Below are 15,656 nucleotides of genomic sequence, written 5' to 3' on the forward strand. Positions count from 1 at the left end.
GCTGCCCCATGCTCCTTGCTCCTGCTAAGCTAGCACTGCTGTAGTCTCTTTTCAGCTATCATCATAATTATCTACCAGGATCTCATCAGTCACACTGGAATGTTCTGACATTTACAAGATCCGGAGATGGAGGAAGGACTGCCTGGAGGTGGAGGGAAAATGGTCAGTAGGACAGAGGGTGACATTGATGACTCGCTCATTGGTGGAAATGCCTCCACTGATACTGGAAGCAGAGTAATCACTGGTGTTGATATTGTCATGAACAATCACTTGCAGGAACTAACTTCACAAAAGAAACCTACAAGAAGTACATCAAAGCGCACATAAAGTCAAAGGCAAACTTGAACAGAGACCAGAAAGCGTAAAACCTTTTATGACAGAAGCTACAGAACAAATCAAGCGCACTCTTGCTAATCTCAAAAATTACCAGTTCTTCACTTGATCTTAGCCAAGAGGCTGAGAAGTGATAAAAACTACCAGTTCTAGCCGGGCGCGGTGGCTCAAGCCTGTAATCCCAGCACTTTGGGAGGCTGAGGCGGGTGGATCACGAGGTCAAGAGATCGAGACCATCCCGGTCAACATAGTGAAACCCCGTCTCAACTAAAAATACAAAAAATTAGCTGGGCATGGTGGCACGTGCCTGTAATCCCAGCCACTCAGGAGGCTGAGGCAGGAGAATTGCCTGAACCCAGGAGGCGGAGGTTGCGGTGAGCCGAGATCGAGCCATTGCACTCCAGCCTGGGTAACAAGAGCGAAACTCCGTCTCAAAAAAACAAAAAAACAAAACAAAAAAAAAAAAAAAAAAAAAAAAAAAAAAACTACCAGTTCTTTATTAGTGAAAACATGAACCCACATGGCACGGCGCCTCTACTGGATTACCGTGAGGATGGTGTGACTCCATAGATGATTTTCTATGGTTTAGAAATGGAGAAGTGTTAACAACTTTGGCAGCTTCTTTGGATGTATCGCCTATCATTCATAACTGGATTCTGCTTGTCATCCACACAGCACCAGGACTTAGGCAAGTGGGTCTCATGTCATCTTCAGATCTTCATTCATTTTGACCATGATGTACTCGGAGTGGTGGCATTGTTTTTAAAGAAAAAATGTCATATAGGTTGTCTAAAAATAAAATGCATTCCAACTCATTTGAAAGAGCGTCTTTTAGTTTAGTATATATTTAAACTCAATCCATTTTGTGGTGTTCCTGGAGAAACTGGAGTCTGGTTGCAGACCACTACTAGAAAGAATATGACTGTCAACAGATAACTTCTACAGTGGAAACTATGTCTGAGACTGGAGCACAAACTATCAAGAATCAAAAGGTTTAATTCTGAGTTGAATTAACGGGAAAGAACATGCGTATAGCAGTGCCAATATTTGAAGTGGAGCCTTAAATATTTTATCACCTACAATGGAAGTAGTTAGCTGTGGAAGAGATTACCAAAGGAATAAAAAGGGACTGATTCAATTGCGGAGAAAAAAAAAAAGAAAAGAGATACAAAAGAAGAAAGAAAATGCAATGAAATTTTCAAAGTATTTTTATCTCTATTTGCCAGAGAGAGGGGCTCACAAAAGTCATCTGAGATCAATGGTTAGGTTTTATACTCTAGTCTATACTGCAGTTCTCAGGAAATATCGCAAACAATAAAGGAACTCTCTCTACCACTTTTCTATCAGTCGAACTAAACATTTGAGAGATAGGTGTGTCTGCTCTATGCTTCTTCCTCCATCAGCCTACCCTACCTTCATCCCACAGAACTAAATCAAGTTCAACATAGAAGTATGTCAGTGGGTTTTAGGAGTTCTAGTGGATTTTATCACAGAGAAGAACTTGCTTCTCCTGTATTATTTCCATGTATTATGAATGTGCATTCTCTTGTTTGCCAGTTGCAATTGCTTATTTGCCAATTACAATTATCTCCTTTTTCTCACCCTTAAGACAACCACATCCATTGGGAGCGCCCTCAAAAACCCAAGGCACCAGTGGAGCATTTTTACCAGCCCCAGGCTCCCTCTGCTGAGGTGGAGATGACGTCCTATGTGCTCCTCGCTCACCTCACGGCCCAGCCGGCCGCCACGTCAGCGGACCTGACCACTGCAACGAACATTGTGAAGTGGATCATGAAGCAGCAGAACTCTCAGGGCGGTTTCTCCTCTACCCAGGTCAGTAGTTCCCAAAGAGTCTTATGTTCCAAGTTCACTTGCCAATTCGAAGACTTAAAAATAGAACAGTTACAGGAAAACAGAAGGCAATTATTAAAACATGGAAGTATTAAGGAATATTTGAGGACCATGGGACTTTAAAGGAAATACTTAAGACATCCCCCACAACAATTTTCACTAAGCCCTATGTTAGTATATCAGCAACATGGAGACTTAAAACAAGCATCTTTACCCCCTAAAGCTGTGCTGTGGTCCATGCACACATTCTAGACCAGAGCTTTTCAGCATCAACGCTATTGATATTTGAAGCCAGATCATCATTGTAAAGGAGCTATCCTCCACATTAGAAGATGTTCAATAGCATCCCTGGCCTCTCCCCCTTAGATGCCAGTAGCACCCCACTTCCAGTTGAAACAAGAAAAAATTCCTCCAGTTGGAAATCAGCATTCCAGACATCTTCAGAATCTAACAAGAAATCCTCTAAGATGAATCCCCCCCCAAAAAATGTGATTGAAAGGACAGTGACTAAGTAAAGTTCACATTGATATTTTTATGACTGAGAAGTTCCATTTCAACTACTACAAGTAGCTCTGCCTCTTCACTCCTTTCTACTTTCTCTGAGAGTGCTCTTCTTACTTTCCATTTAGGTTGATTTTTTTTTAAGCTGAAGCTCTTGAAAATATATTTTTCTAGCATAATTCTGAAAATATTTTATCGAGAGTATAAATGATTGTATTAAACATCCAGAGAGTCTGGCTTTTCCCTCCCATTTGTCTTCTTTCAACATTAGGATCTACATAGTGAAACGTTTGTTTTACAGAGAGATTGGGTGAGGGAAGTAAAAACAAGCTAGATGAAAAGAAAAATAAGAAAGAGCAGCTTGACTCATACCATTCTTATTATGAACAGTAAAATTTATTTTGCATATGACATTTATTAAACTTCTTATGTTTATATGTATATATAATTGCTCTTTAGGTTCTAGGGTAAATGTGCAGAACATGCAGGATTGTTGCATAGGTACATACATAGCAAGATGGTTTTTTCCCTCCATCCCTCCGTCACCTGTATCTGGCATTTCACCCCATGTTATCCCTCCCCAACCTCCCTAACCCCCTCTGTCCCTCCTCTATTCCCCTCAACAGACCCCAGTGTGTGATGCTCCCCTCCCTGTGTCCATGTGTTCTCATTATTCAACACCCACCTATGAGTGAGAACATGTGGTATTTGATTTTCTGTTCTTGTGTCAGTTTGCTGAGAATGATGGTTTCCAGGTTCATCCATGTCCCTACAAGGGACATGAAGTCATCGTTTTTTATGGCTGCATAGTATTCCATGGTGTATATATGCCACATTTTCCTTGTCCAGTCTATCGTCAATGGGCATTTGGGTTGGTTCCAGGTCTTTGCCATTGTAAACAATACTGCAATGAACATACATGTGCATGTATCTTTTTAATAGAAGGATTTATAATCCTTTGGATATATACCCAGTGACGGAATTGCTGGGTCAAATGGAATTTCTGTCTTTAGGCCCTAAAGGAATTGCCACACTGTCTTCCATGATGGTTTGACTAATTTACACTCCCACCAACAGTGTAAAAGTGTTCCTGTTTCTCCGCATCCTCTCCAGCATCTGTTGTCTCCAGATTTTTTAATGATCACCATTCTAACTGGAGGGAGATGTTTTCTCAATGTGGTTTTGATTTGCATTTCTCTAATGACCAGTGATGATGAGCAGTTTTTTATATGTTTGTTGGCCTCATATATGTCTTCTTTTGAAAAGTGTCTGTTCATGTCCTTCACCCACTTTTGAATGGATTTGTTTGTTTTCTTCTAGTAAATCTGTTTTAGTTCTTTGTAATTCTGGATATTAGCCCTTTGTCAGAGGGGTAGATTGCAAAAATTTTTTCCCATTCTGTTGGTTGCTGGTTCAGTCTACTGATTGTTTCTTTTGCTCTACGGAAGCTCTGCAGTTTAATTGGATCCCATTTGTCTATTTTGGCTTTTGTTGCCAATGCGTTTGGTGTTTTAGTAATGAAGTTCTTGCCTATGCCTATGTCCTAAATGCCTTTGTCTAGATTTTCTTCTAGGGTTTTTATGGTATTAGGTCTGATGTTTAAATCTTTAATCCATCTGGAGTTTATTTTAGTGCAAGGTGTTAGGAAGGGGTCCAGTTTCTGCTTTCTGCACATGGCTAGCCAGTTTTCCCTACACCATTTATTAAACAGGGAATCCTTTCCCCATTGTTTGTTTTTGTCAGGTTTGGTCAAAGATCATGTAGTTGTAGATGTGTGTCATTGCCTCCAAGGCCTCTGTTCCATTGGTCTATATCTCTGTTTTGGTATCAGTACCATGCTGTTTTGATTATTGTAGCCTTGTAGTATAATTTGAAGTCAGGTAGCATGGTGCCTCCAGCTTTTTTGCTTAGAATTGTCTTGGCTATGCAGGCTCCCTTTTGGTTCCAGATGAAGCTTAAAGTGGTTTTTTTCAGTTCTGTGAAGAGGGTCTTAGGTAGCTTGATGGGGATAGCATTGAAGCTTTAAATTACTTTTCACAATATTGATTCTTCCTAATCATGAGCATGAAATATTTTTCCATCTGTTTGTGTCCTCTGTTATTTCCTTGAACAGTGGTTTGTAGTTATCCTTGAAGAGGTCCTTTACATCCTTTGTTAGTTGTATTCCTATGTATTTTATTCTCTTTGTAGCAATTGTGAATGGCAGTTTGTTCTTGATATGGCTCTCTTTAAGTCTGTTATTGACATATAGGAATGCTTATGATTTTTGCACATTGATTTTCTATCCTGAGACTTTGCTGAAGTTGCTTATCAGTTTAAGGAGATTTTGGATTGAGATGGTGGGGTCTTCTAAATATACAATCATGTCATCTGCAAATAGAGACAATTTGACTTCCTCCTTTCATAATTGAATGCTCTTTATTTCTTTTTCTTGCCTAATTGCTCTGCTAGAACTTCCAATACTATATTGAATAGGAGTGGTGAGACAGGGCATCCTTATCTAGTGCCAGATTTCAAAGGGAATGCTTCCAGTTTTTGCCTATTCAGTATGATATTGGCTGTGGGTTTGTCATAAATAGCTTTTATTATTTTGTGATACATTCCGTAGATACCTAGTTTATTGAGTGTTTTTAGCATAAAGGGCTGTTGCATTTTGTCAAAGGCCTTCTCTGCATCGATTGAGATAATCATGTGGTTTTTGCCTTTGGTTCTGTTTATGTCATGGATTACGTTTACAGACTTGTGTATGTTGAACCAGCCTTGCATCCCCAGGATGAAGCCTACCTGAGAGTGATGGATAAACTTCTTGATGTACTGTTGCAATCGGTTTGCCAGTATTTTATTGAAGATTTTTGCATCTATGTTCATTGTGGATAATGGTCTGAAGTTTTCTTTTATTGTTGAGTCTCTGCCGGGTTTTGTTACCAGGATGATGTTGGTTTCATAAAATGATTTGGGAAGGATTTCCTCCTTTTGGATTGTTTGGAATAGTTTCAGAAAGAGTGGTAACAGCTCCTCTTTGTATGTCTGGTAGAATTTGGCTGTGAACCCATCTGGACCTGGGCTTTTTTTGAGGCAGCTATTAATTGCTGCCTCTACTTCAGCCCTTGTTATTGGTCTATTCAGGTTTTCAATTTCTTCCTGGTTTAGGCATGTGAGGGTGCAACTGTCCAGGAATTTATCCATTTCTTCCAAGTTTACTGGTTTATGTGCATAGAGTTGTTTGTAGTAATCTCTGATGGTAGTTTTTATTTCTGTGGAATTGGTGGTGATATCCCATTTATCGTTTTTTATTGCATCTATTTGATTCTTCTGTCTTTTCTTTTTTATTAATCTGGCTAGTGGTCTATTTTGTTGATCTTTTCAAAAAAACAGCTCCTGGATTTATTGATTCTTTGAATGGATTTTTGTCTCTATCTCCTTCAGTTCTGCTCTGATCTTGGTTATTTCTTGTCTTGAATAACCAGAAAAATCTTGGTTATTTCTGCTAGCTTTTGAGTTTTTTTAATCTTGCTCCTCTAGCTCTTTCAATTTTGTTAATAGGTTGGCAATTTTAGATCTTTCCTTGCTTCTCATGTGGGCACTCATTGCTGTATATTTTCCTCTAGAGACTGCTTTAAATGTGTCTCAGAGATTCTGGTATGTTTTGTCTTCATTCTCATTGGTTTCGAAGAACATCTTTATTTCTGCCTTCATTTCATTGTTTATCCAGTCAACATTCAATAGCCAGTTGTTCAGTTTCCATGAGGTTGCACGGTTCTGAATTAGTTTTTGAGTTCTGAGTTCTAACTTGATTGCACTGTGTTCTGAGAGAATGTTTGTTATGATTTCCATTCTTTTGCATTTGCTGAGGAGTGATTTATTTCCCATTATGTGGTCAGTTTTAGAGTAGGTGTGATGCAGTGCTGAGAAGAACGTATATTTTGTGGATTTTGGGGTGGAGAGTTCTGTAGATTTCTATTAGGTTTGCTTGGTCCAGATCTGAGTTCAAGTCCTGGATATGCTTGTTAATTTTCTGTCTTGTTAATCTGTCTAATAGTGACATTGGAGTGGTAAATTCTCCCACTATTATTGTGTGGGAGTCTAAGTTTCTTTGTAGGTTGTTAAGAACTTGCTTTATGTACCTGGGTGCTCCTGTATTGGGTGTGTATATATTTAGGGTCGTTAGCTCTTCTTGTTGCAGTGATCCTTTTACCATTATGTAATGCCCTTTTTTGTCTCTTTTGATCTTTGTTGCTTTAAAGTCTATTTTATCAGAGACTAGGATTGCAACTCCTGCTTTTTTTTTTTTTTTTACTCTCCATTTGCTTGGTAAATCTTCCTCCATCCCTTTATTTTGCACCTATGTGTGTCCTTGCATGTGAGATGGGTTTCCTGGATACAGCACACTGATGGGTTTTGATTTTTTATCCAATTTGCCAGTCTGTGTCTTTTGTTTGGGGCATTTAGCCCATTTACATTTAAGGTTAATATTGTCATGTGTGAATCTGATGCTGCCATTTTGACGCTAGCTGGTTGTTTTCCCCATTAGTTGATGCAGTTTCTTCATTGTGTCGATGCTCTTTACCATTTGGTACGTTCTTGGAGTGGTTGGTACTGGTTATGAACAGTTAAATTTTTATCACTCTTCCATCTAACTGGTCATCAATCATCTACTTTAAAAAGGTCACTCTTTTTGTCTTAACTTCTTAGTTTTAGACCTATTCTTTGAAGAATATATCGAAGAAGACTGTAGATGAAAATAAATTGTGAAATTAATAAACATTAGTAGCCGTTTATTTCATTTGGCGAAACTATAGCACAATTTTGATCAAGCCTGAAAGGCACAGAAAAAGGAAAAGCAATTAGTGAAGATCTACTTTAGGGGTGAAAAACCAGCTTCCCTCATGGTGGTTAACACAGACTTTGGAAGAAAATCCTAGGTGCCAAAAATTTACTCTTTGGGGTGCTTGTCCACTCATATCTTCCAGGACACAGTGGTGGCTCTACATGCCCTGTCCAGGTATGGAGCAGCCACTTTCACCAGAACTGAGAAAACTGCACAGGTCACCGTTAAGGATTCACAGACCTTTTCCACAAATTTCCAAGTAGACAACAACAACCTCCTGCTACTGCAGCAGACCTCATTGCCAGAGCTGCCTGGAGAATACGTGATAACAGTAACTGGGGAAAGATGTGTATATCTTCAGGTGAGTCTCCAAGGTTGTACAGGGGAGAGCCAACTTTAAACTTGCCAATTGAAATGAAAGCTCTGTTCCTTACTTCCTGGGAAAGTAAAGGACAAATCTGGAGCTGTTAAATAATGAGGAAGTGAGTGGTCCCAGAAAAAGAGAGAAACTGATAGTGTCTCTTTGGTTTCACAGACATCCATGAAATACAATATCCTTCCAGAGAGAGAGGACGCTCCATTTACTTTGAAAGTGCAGACTGTGCCCCAAACTTGTGATGGACACAAAGCCCACACCAGCTTTGAGATCTCACTAACCATCAGGCAAGATGTTCTGACCTAATCAACTGATCTTTCACCCAAAAGCAACTTGGAACTAACAGAATTTTTTTTTTTTTTTTTTTTTTGAGACGGAGTTTCACTTGTGTTGCCTAGGCCGGAGTGCAGCGGTGCAATCTGGGCTCACTGTAACCTCCACATCCCAGGTTGAAGTGATTCTCCAGCCTCAGCCTACAGAGTAGCTGGGACTACAGGAGCCTGCCACCACACCTGGCTAATTTTAAAAATATTTTTATTAGAGACAGGGTTTCACCATGTTGACCGGGCTGGTCTCAAACTCCAGATCTCACACAATCCTCCCACCTCGGCCTCCCAAGGTGCTGGAATTACAGGCATGAGCCGCTGCACCCAGCCAGAACTAACAGCAATTAATAGTCCATTTGGAAGATATGTTATTAGATTAATATAATTTAGAATTGATATATCTATAAATGAATTTAGCCTTTTATCATTATGACATGATCCTTTCTCTACTAAAAATATAAAAGTAATATATACTAAATAACAAATGAACCATATAGATGAGGTGTCCAAAAACCATAGATATCTTTAAATGCCAGTTAGCAAGATTCACTACCGAAGATTTTCGTTTGATAGTTTTGGAGGGCTGCTTAAACATCTGATGTATATTCATGTGGCCGATGTCAATGTTACACATGTCCAGGGAGCACAGATCTTTGCAGAATATTGTTAGGGACAACTTCTTAAAGACAGACAGGTTTAAGGTGACTCTTGAAAGGGAAAATCTGGCTTTCTTTCACATAAGAAACCCTAACTTCTTTTTTCTTTGACACTACAGTTACACAGGAAACCGTCCTGCTTCCAATATGGTGATTGTTGATGTAAAGATGGTATCTGGTTTTATTCCCCTAAAGCCAACAGTAAAAATGGTAGGTGTATTTTGATCCTAACAGACCTCATACAAAAGGATGTTCTGTTATCCCTCCCTAAGACCATACCAATACCAAAGCCATGTCAACATTACTCTGCCTCAAAAAAATATTTTCCCCAAACCCAGGAAGTAGATGAACGTTTCTTTGGCACTAAGCTAAGGGACATATACGATACCAGATAAATGCACAAGGAGTCCCTATCCTTCAGCCACTCGCAGTTTAGTTAGGAATTTAAAGCCATGGGCACAAAAAATAAAACAACCCAAGAGAGATAGGATATGGTTTAAGAACCATACTGACTGATATGCACTAAAAGTTTGTGAAGAAAAAAAAAATTAATGTGAACTAGAAGTATCAAAGATGCCAGAGGGTCTAATATGTTACTTGGATACAGAAGAATAGTGGAACTCCTTACCTGAAAACAGTTAGCTTTCTTCTCTTCAGAGAATGGCTATTTGTCCCTTATTACAATCTGCTCTAGGTCTCACAGCATTCTCACCTGTGTTCTCTAACTTTTGGGGTTTTCCAATTCTCTTCAGCTTGAAAGATCGAGCTCCGTGAGCCGGACAGAAGTAAGCAACAACCATGCCCTCATTTATGTGGAACAGGTGAGGACTCTGGCGTCCTGGCTGATATTACATATAGATCATCTCTTTAAGTGGGTCTCTTTACTAGAATAGTAAATAATCAATATAAGGAAAACACTCATGCTCTTCCAGAAAGTTTCTCTATGCCAAGAAGAAGAGGGGAAACCTCCTTTGAACTCCATGTAGTGTTCTGTTATATTTTAATTATGTTAAAATTGGAATAGGAGTATTTCCACAAAATTTAAAGTGTGATATCAATAGAACAAAAGGTTTGCCAGTATTCCTGTTGTTTTAAAGACCCTCCCCGACAATATGAATAAATATTAAATTTAACATGATAATAGGACAAAAGGTTTGTTATGCATTCCTGTTATTTTAAAGCCCACCTTCACAAAATGAATAAATATGACCCCAGTGACTGACTAATAATAATGTTAACATTCCAATATGGCACTATATAAAATAAAATGTGGATTTCATGAATATCTTCAAATATGACCATAAAACAAAGAAAATGTGTTATGTATCCAAACAGAAAGAATACTTTGTCGTTTTAATTACAGATTGTATGAAACCATGTTTCTGCAGCTTAGAATATGTTCACATGGGCCCAGAGAGTTAATCTCATAACAAGGGGCTACAAAAGAATATGGTTGTCTCAGTTGCTTACAAGACTATCTGTAGAAATTTGTTCACTGTAAAGCGTTCCCAAGGAAGCGTTCTAAAACCTGACATCCACAAATGTCTGCTCACCTATAGACACTGGTGAAAAAGAATCAAAGAACAATAAAGAATACGTTTTGCCCATGGGAGAAAGAAGGAGGCTTTCTAGGTGCTTGATTACTCCCACTTTTCCTTTCAGGTGACAAATCAGACACTAAGTTTTTCCTTCACGGTTCTGCAAGACGTCCCAGTAAGAGACCTGAAGCCAGCAATTGTTAAAGTCTATGATTACTATGAGACAGGTGAGTGAGAGAAAAATGAGGCAGTTAATCTTAACCAGAGCCAAGAAGTGAATCCTGTTGTGACAGCTGATCCTGTTCTTAGCCCACTTAGTCAACAGTAATATTTTGTTTCCTTCCTCCAAGATGTGCACTATAAAAACACCTTACTAAGCAAATTTATCAATTGTGTTTCTTGAGTCAGAAACGGAAGAATTTGAAAAGAATGATAATATATAGTCACAGCCCCCAAGTAGTCTGGAGACATAGGTAACATAATACAGATTAAAAGATTATATAACAGGCAAAGACGATTCGTGACAACTGAGTGTTAGTGAGCTAAGCAATAAGTTTGAGAGGCAAAACAGCACAGAAGACTGGTGCTTCGGCAGAACAAACAGGGAGAAAGAACTGATTTGGCTCCTGGATGGTGAATACAATTTTGGGGTCTATAGAAGTAGGAAAAGTGTTTCAAGCTGGAACAATAATCTTAGAAAAGGAATTAAGGGAGCAAGCTGAACAAAGCGAAGAGAAGCAGAGAGGTGATGGAAGAAAGAACTACAGATTAATGCCATTATGATAACTTTCCAAGAATTTATTTTTTAAATGTGTAGTTCATCAGAGAATACATAGCATAACTCAATTTATAAAGCATCCAAAAACATATAAAATGAAAGAAATTTTAGTTTAGGAATGCATACAAACGGGTAACAATACTCAACAACGGTGGCAAACATAAAATTCAAGATACTAGTTACCTTAGAGGGTGGGGTGGCATGTGAAGGGATCAGGCAGAGACACTTGAAGAACTTCAGAGGTTTGGATAGTAGTCTGGTTTTTTTTTTTTTTTTTTTTGAGACAGAGTCTCATTCCGTCACCAGGCGCCAGGCTGGAGTGCAATGGCGCGACCTCGGTTCACCGCAACCTCCGCCTCCTGGGTTCAAGCAGTTCTTCTGCCTCAGCCTCCCGAGTAGCTGGGACTATAGGCGCGCGCCACCACGTCCAGCTAATTTTTGTATTTTTAGTAAAGACGGGGTTTTACCATGTTGGCCAGGATGGTCTCCATCTCTTAACTTTGTGATCCGCCTGCCTCAGCCTCCCAATGTACTGGAATTACAGGTGTGAGCCACCACACCTGGCCTCTTTTTTTAAATTATACTTTTAAGTTCTCGGTACATGTGCAGAACGTGCAGGTTTGTTACACAGGTACACACAGGCCATGGTGGTTTCCTGCACCCATCAACCCGTCATCTACATTAGGTATTTCTCCTAATGCTATCCCTCCCCTAGCCCCCAAACCCACAGACAGGCCCTGGTGTGTAATGTTCCCCTCCCTGTGTCCATGTGTTCTCATTGTTCAACTCCCACTTACGAGTGAGAACATGTGGTGTTTGGTTTTCTGTTCTTGTGTCAGTTTGCTGAGAACTATAGTTTCCAGCTTCATTCATGTCCCTGCAAAGGACATGAACTCATCCTTTTTTATGACTGCATAGTATTCCATGGTGTATATGTGCCACATTTTCTTTATCCAGTCTATCATTGATGGGCATTTGGGTTGGTTCCAAGTCTTTGAAATTGTGAACAGTGCCGCAATAAACATACGTGTGCATGCGTCTTTATAGTAGAATGATTTATAATCCTTTGAGTATTATACATACCCAAAAGTGCTGTAATGAATGTACATGTGCATGTAAGTTTATATCTTTATAATAGAATGATTTATATCCTTTCGTGTATATACTCAGTAATGGGATTGCTGGGTCAAATGGTATTTCTAGTTCTAAGTTAAATTCCCCAAGTATTTAAAATGTGAACAGCTGCTGTCTGAGCAGGCTTCAATCCCTATCTCCATTCTCAGGGAAAGAGAATATAAACATGTGAATGATTCTGTTTCATTCTGTTCTATTTCCATGGAGTTTTGACAATTCTGATAGGCGTGCTTCTCTGCAGTAGTAAAGTGACTGGATAGACTTACCATGGTCCCTAGTTGACAGATCTTTTGTTTCTTCCTTCACCCAACGTTTCTTTCAGATGAGTCTGCGGTTGCTGAGTATATTGCCCCCTGCAGCACAGGTAAGAGATCACAGCAGACCCCATTAACCCGCTCTCCACTTCCTGTCTACGGCTTCCTTTGTGAGCTGATTAGTCATGACAGGTCACGTGGCATATAAACCTAAAATATTTAACCCTCTGGCCTTTCACAGACAAAGTTTGCTGTCCCTGCACTAGCTCGCTCTGCTGCCCACATTTAACTGAATGCTCCTCAGGAGCCCCTACAACCTCATGTTTTTCTTCTCTCCATAGATACAAAGCATGGAAATGTTTGAGGACCACACAGGCTGTATATTTTGCTGGATTCTCTGTCCTACACATTTCCTTAGAAGGAATGGAGTTGTTTGTCTCTATAAAATAGACACTAAAAAGGCTTGCTGAATAAATGTGTATTTCTGGCCAAACTATTGTTTGTTGCATCATTCATTCATCAGGCATTAATAACGTGTTCACATGATGAGTTATGTTGTTTCAAATAATATAAAGAATACAGTTGTGCCACACATCTGCTTGTATTCCAAATGTGCATGTAAAGTCAAATCAAGGATAATTTTAAATAACTGGTGTTCTAAGAGACATTAGAAAAAAATGTGCTCTTTGGTCTAGGAAGCTTTCTTTTAGGAGCTAAAGGCAAAACTATGTAATATTGATTAATAATTAGGAAGGCATAAATATTTCGTGAGAAAGAATATCCTAAGGAAAAGCATCAAAAATTGATTTGACAGGAAGCTAAAATAATTGGAGTAAATGTAGACTATGTTGGAAAGAGGTAGCATTGTACAGTGGTTAAATTCCAGACCCTAGAGCCTAACTGCCTCGGTTGGAATCCTGATTCCACCCCTGCCTCACCAACTAAGTCACTAGGGCAGCTTTTTTTTCCCCACTATCCTTTCCCCCTGTGAGGGTTTCTTTTTTTTTTTTTCTTCAATGTTTCTTTTAAATTCCAGGGTACATGTGTAGAATCTGCAAGTTTGTTACATAGGTAAACGTGTGCCATAGTGGTTTGCTGCACAGTCAACCCATCACCTAAGTATTAAGCCCAGGATCCATTAACTCTTCTTGTGATGCTCTCCCGCACCCCACACTCCCTTACAGGCGGCAACAGGCGTTGTTCTCCATCATGTGTCCATGTGTTCTCATCATTCCGCTCCCACTTATAAGTGAGAACATGCGACATTTGGTTTTCTGTTCCTGCATTAATCTGCTGAGGTTACTGGCTTCCAATTCCATCCATGTCCCTGAAAAGGATATGCTTTTATTCCTTTTTGTGGCTACATAATATTCCATGGTGTATACGTACTATGTTTTCTTTATACAGTCTATCATTGATAGACATTTTGTTTGATTCCATGTCTTTGCTATTGTGAATGGTGCTGCAATGAACATACGTGTGCATGTATGTTTATATCTTTATAATAGACTGATTTATACACTATTGTGAATATACCCAGTAATGGGATTGCTGGGTCAAATGGTATTTCTGCCTCTAAATCTCTGAGGAATTGTCACACTATCTTCCACAATGATTTAACTAATTTACACTCCCATAACAGAGTAAAAGCAATCATTTTTCTCTGCAACTTCACCAGCATCTGTTGTTTCTTGACTTTTTGATAATCACCATTCTGACTAGCATAATGGTATCTCATTGTCATTTTGATTTGTATTTCTCTAATGATCAGTGATGTTGAGCTTTTTTTCTTATGTTTGTTGGCCACATGGATGTCTGTTTTTGAATTTTAGTCCATTGTAGGGCAGCTGTTTAACCTCACTGCTTCAGCTTCCTCATTGAGATGAAAGTAACAACAGATTCTATTACTGAAATAACACGGGTCCAGTCTAGGTCCTGCTGCTTGCTGCACAGAGAGCCAGTCACTGAGACAAGTATTGCCAAGGAACAAGGCTTTAATTGGGTGCTGCAGCTGAGGTGTTGGGAGTTCAGTTCCAAATGCATCTCCCTGCCTAACTAAATCCAGGGGGTTATATAGCAGGGAAGAAATGCAACAATGTGTAAGAAAACAGGAACTGTGGGGGGGCAAGGAAGCAATCATGATGAATGAGGGATCCAATGTCTTTTTGTCTGGATATGGTAATCTGGTGAGTTTCAGTTCTTTATACTTTTTTTTTAAGTGACCTAAAAGTCCTTTCTTGAAGAAGGAAGTCAAATAAGACAAATATGTTTCAAGTTTTAAGACCAGACAGGTCAATTTCTATGTTTATCCAAAATAACAGTCTATGGGACTATTGGGTTGGTTTCAGTTCTACCTCAAAGTATATTTATGAGAATGTGCCATTCTCCTGGAAGAGGGAAACAAGAAGTAACTGAATCAAGCAATGGCTCAATGCTTCTGCTCAAATGAGTTGTATGTCAGTTTCACTTACATTCTATTGGCTAAAGCAAGTCAGATGACCAAGACTGGCTTTAATGCTTTACTAGTAAGGTTGATGGTGGGGTGCTGTGACTTTTCCCACAGGCAGGCACACAAGCCACGTGGCAATGGGCAGATATACATAGTTCCCTTACAGGGACAACAGTAGATAATTAAGAAAAAGAATATAATTCCACACTAGAGTGAAACATAAATACAACTTAATCTCAAAAGCTTTTATTTAATAGTTCACCTAGGCTGGCGTGGTAACTCCCACCTGTAATCCCAGCTCTTTGGGAGGATCATGAGGTCGGGTGGATCATGAGGTCAGGAGTTTGAGACCAGCCTGGCCAACATAGTGAAACCCCTTCTCTACTAAAAATACAAAAAATTAGACAGGCATGGTGGCAGGCACCTGTAATCCCAGCAGGAGAGTCACTTGAACCAGGGAGGTGAAGGTTACAGTGAGCCGAGAACCCACTATTGCACTCTGGCACAGGTGACAGTGTGAGACTCCATCTCAAAAAAAAAAAAAATAGTTCATCTATAACACACACATTTGAAAGGGTGCTTTTATCCTATATTAAATTCCCATGTTTTATGGGGTTTTAAAGAATTTCTAG

At 39.3% G+C, this 15,656-nt stretch overlaps 1 protein-coding gene and 1 pseudogene across 2 annotated transcripts in view; both read left to right on the forward strand.

Annotated features, from left to right (window-relative positions):
• The window catches only part of PZP (PZP alpha-2-macroglobulin like), a 68,677-nt gene extending 55,609 nt beyond the window's left edge, over positions 1-13,068 (forward strand). For both annotated transcript variants that reach the window (XM_039471936.2, XM_003926676.4), the window contains exons 29-36: positions 1,943-2,166; positions 7,656-7,874; positions 8,049-8,176; positions 8,991-9,081; positions 9,624-9,692; positions 10,534-10,636; positions 12,644-12,685; positions 12,917-13,068. In XM_039471936.2, coding sequence (XP_039327870.1) covers positions 1,943-2,166; positions 7,656-7,874; positions 8,049-8,176; positions 8,991-9,081; positions 9,624-9,692; positions 10,534-10,636; positions 12,644-12,685; positions 12,917-12,939 — 899 coding nt within the window. In that variant the 3' untranslated portion in view covers positions 12,940-13,068. The remainder of the gene's footprint in view (positions 1-1,942; positions 2,167-7,655; positions 7,875-8,048; positions 8,177-8,990; positions 9,082-9,623; positions 9,693-10,533; positions 10,637-12,643; positions 12,686-12,916) is intronic.
• LOC104651157 (translationally-controlled tumor protein-like) lies at positions 87-1,920 on the forward strand (annotated as a pseudogene).
• Positions 13,069-15,656: the final 2,588 nt, after the last annotated feature.

Source organism: Saimiri boliviensis, chromosome 7 (assembly GCF_048565385.1).
Source record: "Saimiri boliviensis isolate mSaiBol1 chromosome 7, mSaiBol1.pri, whole genome shotgun sequence".
In the NCBI taxonomy this organism is placed as follows: Eukaryota; Metazoa; Chordata; class Mammalia; order Primates; family Cebidae; genus Saimiri; species Saimiri boliviensis.